Source organism: Rhagoletis zephyria, unplaced genomic scaffold, assembly GCF_001687245.7.
Source record: "Rhagoletis zephyria isolate East Lansing unplaced genomic scaffold, Rhagoletis_zephyria_1.1 Rzeph_scaffold_00812, whole genome shotgun sequence".
Lineage (NCBI taxonomy): Eukaryota > Metazoa > Arthropoda > Insecta > Diptera > Tephritidae > Rhagoletis > Rhagoletis zephyria.
This window is the reverse complement of record NW_016157896.1, coordinates 182520-188365: the sequence shown is the minus strand read 5'-3', so window position 1 is coordinate 188365 and position 5846 is coordinate 182520. Positions and strand designations below refer to the sequence as shown.

The window sequence follows — 5846 nt, the reverse complement described above, 5'->3', positions numbered from 1 at the left end:
CGTTATCAGTCATTACAAACTTTGCGTTTGGGTATATTTGTGATAGTATATCGTCAACGTATTTGTATGTGTCTTTTTTTGATAGTATTTGTCTCAAATGGCAGAATTTTGAGTATTTGTCGGTTGAACTAATGCATATATTAAGTCTAAGGGTATGTATTCGCCTACCTTGTTCAGTATTGGTGCTGAACCTATTGGTTGTTTATTTGGTCGGCGTTCATACTTGTTTGCGAGGCAGATTTCGCAGCCCTGTACTTCTTTTTTACAAGCGTCACGTATGTTTGGCCAGTAGTATCTGAGCGAAATTTCCTGTGCGTTATTTTTGTAGTTTTTGTGAGCACGTCTTTGTGTGTCTTGTATGATTTGTTCTTGTTGATCGGTTTCGGTGATGTCGTTCACCAATTTTTGCGCTAGTACAATCGATACAGTTGGAAATGTGTCGATAATGTCGTTTTCGACGTAAAATAATATTTGCTCGTCTATTTGCAGAGCATTAGTTACCTTTGGTCTAATTATATTTTTAGTTTGTCTAGCAATTCAGTTTTGGTGTTAAAAAAAGCGTATGTCGACTGTTAGAAAATATGTTTTGTGAGGATATTTCGACGGGGTTCTGATCTGACTGTTTTACAATAATTTGTTTTCTAAAGGAGTTTAATGGTTGCTTTACTCATTTGAGTTTTTGTGTTGGGGAGCTTTGTGCTGAGTGTTGGGAGTCATCAGAATTTACAGTGTTGTTTATTTGCTGGCGAGAAAGTGCAACGTTCTGATGTCTGGGTTTGTAAACGAGTTTTGCACCATATTCTTCAATGAAATTTTTCCATCTTTTTAATTTTGTATTGGGGTTTTTTTCTGATATGAAGATTAAAGATTGATGGTCAGTGTAAATTGTTAAATCTGCTATACCATACAAGTAATTACGTAGTTTCTGTAGTAACCACACAATTGCGAGTAACTCTTTCTCATTCGTGGAGTAATTTTGATGTTTCGCTGAGCGTTCGTGGAATAAATGATATGGGTTTTTGGTTTTGAGACAATACGGCTCCTATAGCGTAATTGCTAGCATCTGTGGTTAATTCGAAAGGTTTGTTAAAGTTTGGTTGGAAGAGTTCAACCTGGGCTTGCAGTTCCTCTTTTATTTTGTTCAGTGCTTCTAGTGCAGGTTCGTCTAGGGTGATTTTTATTTTTGCGCTTTGATTCTTTGATATGCCGCCGTTCTCTCCTCTGAGGAACGTAGTGAGTAGTTTGACGACGGCTGCAAAATTCTGTATAAATTTTCTATAATAACTAGCGAGACCTTGGAAGGATCTGAGTTCCTTCAGTGTTGTGGAAATAGGGAAATTTTTAATAGTCTGTATTTTTGTAGGGTCAACTATGATCATGTTGTATTTAATTATATGCCCTAAGTATTCCACATAGTCTTGGGAAAAGATTTCTTAGGTTTCCCTTGTTCATCGGTACCTTTTTTAGCGACTGTCCAAATGGGAGAGTTGTACGGAGTTTTGCTGGGTTGAATTATTTCATTTTCTAAAAGTTTGTTCATCTCTTTGTTAATGAAGTCGTTATCCGACATAGGGTACGGATATTGCTTGGTCCATATAGGATCTTCGGATTTCGTTCTAATGGTAGCTTGTATCGCGGTAGTATATGGTAGCACATCGTTTGTGCTTTCATTTTTTTTGCATAATTTCTTCGATTTCTGCCCTATATTTTTCACTATTAACCGTATAATTTATTTTTTGTACGGATTCGCTTTCTTTCTTGGCCCTATATTTATAACTGAGCTTGTACTCGAACAGGTTGATCTCCCCTTTGATTTTTCTAAGTCCCTGTTCACCCAAAAGCATATCAAATTCTTCTAATGCATTTGTTTCAAAAAATGTGAGATTATGTTCTAACAATGTTATTATTTTTTTTTGATTTGGTTATTGAGTAACCATGAAGAGTTTTCACTTTTACAGGTTTAATTGGAATAGGCTTACCGATGTTGCATTCTGTACTTATATAATTGTTTGTTGCTCCAGTGTCGGTCAGGATGTTAATAAGTTTGCCTGTATCCCTGTAGTGGCGTTGCAGACACGGCAAATTGTGCATGCACTGCCTGTTTCATTATCATCATTTTCGTATTCTGGTGCAAGCGATTTTAGTTCTTCGTCGCGTGTTTGGTTTACACGTTGTACTTTCTGTTGTATGTTGAAATTACGAGATGAAGGATTTCGTTCTCTTTTTTTAGGATCTCCGCGAAATGGATTATTTGATGGTCAGAGCTGTTTTGTTGTAGTGCGGAATGATTCCTATTATAATTTGCGGATCTCGTGTATTGCTGTGGTGGATCTACGTCCATTGGTTGGCGCGGTTGCCTGGGTGCAGTTTTATTGTATTGCACCTGCACGTTAGGTTTGTACCTTTATGGTTCCTCGTGATATCTTCTGCTTGGGTTTTGATACTGCGATGTATTATATTGTCTGTGCTGACTGTATTGCGGAACGTCGAATTGTGAGTTCACATTATCGTGGTATATCGTACTTGCGATAGCGTAAGCGGTTTCCAAGTCCTTCGGATTGTGGCTATAGAGGATGCCGCTGGTATATTTGCTGTTCAGACCGAGAATGAATGTCCTTACAGCTTCCTGGTTCGCATATTCTTTCATAGCTGAGGGATTTCCTGAGCTATCCATCTCAACTTTAGTGAGTGCAAGATTAAGTGACTTCGCAATGGAACTCTGCCAACGTCCTTTTTCCCTGCTTTATACTCTTCATTCCTTCGAGCAACACATACAGAGGTCTCTGGTCCGCATAAGTATAATCGTATAATCGAGACGGTTTATTATAGAATAGAAGTTGAATTTGGTGTTGTGGTTTATTAAAATATCGGCCGCCTCTCCTTCAATTTTCGAATGTACAATCGAGAGTGCCGTGTAATACGTGGGTGTAGTAGCGTGATTCTTGATGTTTTTCATGTGTGTCCAGGCACGTTTTCTCCATGACCTATAATAGTTCATGTCACCTGTGAAGATTGGTAATGTTTTGAATATTTCTAAGTTGATTTGTGATGCATCGGTGATATTTGGTGTACAGTCCTGGTATTGGTTGGTGACTGTGACGTTAGGTGTTGCGTAGGCTTCGAAGGAATTCATTCTCTGTTGGGTTTCAGTGAGCGTTGTGATCAGAGCAGCGATTTGTGCTCTCAGGCTTGCGATCTCTTGTGTTGTTATTTCGGAGTTTATAACCAACGATAGACGTAATAAATTGAAGCTTTCTTGTCGCCTTCTCCGCGAATCCAGCGTGATGTGATGTCCGTTGCTATAACGTTGCTTGAATGTTTTCACTATAACGTTGCTTGAATGTTTTATCTATATATCAAGACTTATCCGTTATTCTTTTTCCGATTTGTCAGGAATCTTAATTTTTTCTTTGTTGAATTTTAAGCACTTTTTTCAAAGATATAGTGCTGGAAGTCCTTCTTCCCGTGGAATTTTTCCTATCCCTTTCCTCAATGGATTGTGATGGCTTACAGGTTTGGTTGAGCCCCCAGTTAATATCGCTTTACGATATGATACTAAAAAACATATATTTATTTATTTCGCTGGAGTGCGTGTTTTTTAACTATATTCTTTAGACTGACTTGTTTACATAAATCTTAGTGCTACCTATACTATTGAGATGCGTCGGTTGTTATCGCAGTAACTATTGAGATGCCGGTTGTTTACTGTTTACTAGTAGATAACTATTCGGGTTGTTATTGTTTGTTGTAGTGATAGTGCATTTCTATTGTTCCAATGTTCGTCCGTTGCAGTTCGTGATATTGCATGTCAAAACAAGTTATATTGTTTTGATGTTGTTTACAAGTAAGCGCTTATCATGGTGTACGTGACCTGCAGTGAGGCTATGTCGTTAACTACCTGCAGTAAGGCTATGACGTTAACTCGCGGAACAACGAACCTATGTCAACTTTTCTAAAGCTGATTGGAAAGGCTTCGCGGAATTTACTGAAAACACCTTCGCTTCTCTCCCCACACCAACCGACGTCCACCTTGGTGAACGTAAGTTCCGCAGGTCTGTCACCGCTGCTGCAGCTCGCTTCGCACCGGCAGGATGTATTACGGACCCACGTCCGAATTTCTCTGCTGAAGCGGCTGTTCTAGCCGATGAGCGTGATAGCCTTCGTCAGGCCGATCCCGGAGATCCCCGTATCAGGGATCTCAACGCGGAGATTCGGCAACTAGTGAACGTCCATAAGCGGAAGAAGTGGAAAGAGCATCTGAAGACCTGTAACTTCACCTCTGGTGTGAGTAAGCTTTGGTCAACCGTGAGGTCACTGTCCAATCCGACGAAGCACGATGACAGAGTCGAAATTTCTTTCGTCGGCCATGCCTCGTCGGATCCGGAGCGATGCGCGAGCTATTTTAGCCGGCAGTTCATACTGCATCCTCCGGTGGACAAAGCCGAACGTCGAGTGACCAGAAGGCTGCACAAACTGCCAACAACCTGTGCCCCCCTTGCTTTCACTTGCGGTGAAGTTCAGGTGGCCATCGGGAAGGCGAAAGCCTCCAAAGCCATGGGTCCCGTAGGAATATGCATGCGGATGCTGAAAAATTTGGGTCCTGCGGGACTAGCGTACCTAAAGGAGGTCCTCAATCTGTCTATGGCCACTCTCATCATCCCAGACATCTGGAAGGTGGGGAGAGTGGTCCCACTGCTCAAACCGGGAAAACCTGCCAACAAAGGAGATTCGTATCGACCGATAACACACCTTTCCCCAGTAGCGAAGACACTCGAGACCTTACTGCTCCCGTATTTCACGAACCACCTGACCCCAGCGAAGCATCAGCATGGTTTCCGTAAAGTGCACAGTACAGCAACAGCACTTAACGCAATAAATACTCAGATAACTCGTGGCCTTAACCGTAACCGTCCCTGTAAGAGAACGATTCTAGTAGCGTTGAACTTGTCAAATGCGTTTATAGAGGCTTCCTCTCTCCCACAGAGGCTCAAACGGTGGTCGGCAAATTATCTGAGTGGTTGACACTCGTCGGTAATGTTTAGAGACAAATCGAGTAAACTCAGAAAAATAAAACAGGGGGTTCCACAGGGTGGTGTCCTTTCCCCGCTACTGTGTAACTTTTACATTTCAAAGCTCCCTCAACCACCAGAGGGAGTCTCGATTGTTTCATACGCCGACGATTGCTCGATCATGGCGACTAGGATCTGTGTTCGAAAGTAAACGGATATCTCTCAGATCTTTCTCGCTTCTTCACTGCAAAGTGTCTAGCCCTCTCCCCTACGAGATCCTCTACGACCTTGTTCATAACCTGGACGAAGGAGGTCAGGCTACCGATTGAAATTCACGTCGACGATACACCAATTCCGACGGTGAATAATCTCAAAATACTCGGAGTAACATTCGACAGCCTGCTCTCCTTCTCTGCGCACGCAACCGCTATTGTCAATAAAGGACAGAGCCGCAACAAGGTCCTCAAGTCGCTAGCCGGCAGCACTTGGGGCAAAGACAAAGAAGCGTTGCTGGCAACATACAAGGCAATAGGCCGGCCGGTTTTAAACTAAGCAGCGCCAGTGTGGTCGCCGGGGACTAGTAGCACGCAGTGCTACAGTACAGAACACCGCACTCAGGACAGCGACTGGATGCCTCCTGCCGTCGCCAGAACATCACCTTCACAACGAGGCACAAATGCTCCCAATTAAGGAGCACAACATAATGCTCTGCAAGCAGTTTCTGATCGAGAGCCACAGAAGTGGCCACCCGAACAGACAGCTGCTTGCAGAGGAGCCCTCGCCTAGGCACGTCAGGAGGCATCTATACGAACTGACGGACGAAGTCCAGAGGTTCAT

At 42.6% G+C, this 5846-nt stretch overlaps 1 protein-coding gene and 1 pseudogene across 1 annotated transcript in view; both read right to left on the bottom strand.

Moving 5' to 3' along the window:
* Positions 1-919: 919 nt before the first annotated feature.
* On the bottom strand, positions 920-2697 carry LOC108361664 (uncharacterized; annotated as a pseudogene).
* The window catches only part of LOC108361663 (PHD finger protein 14-like), a 34335-nt gene continuing 29408 nt past the window's right edge, over positions 920-5846 (bottom strand). The window contains exon 2 of the mRNA XM_017614352.1: positions 920-3555. Within this exon, the coding sequence (XP_017469841.1) occupies positions 3532-3555 (24 nt within the window). The 3' untranslated portion in view covers positions 920-3531. The remainder of the gene's footprint in view (positions 3556-5846) is intronic.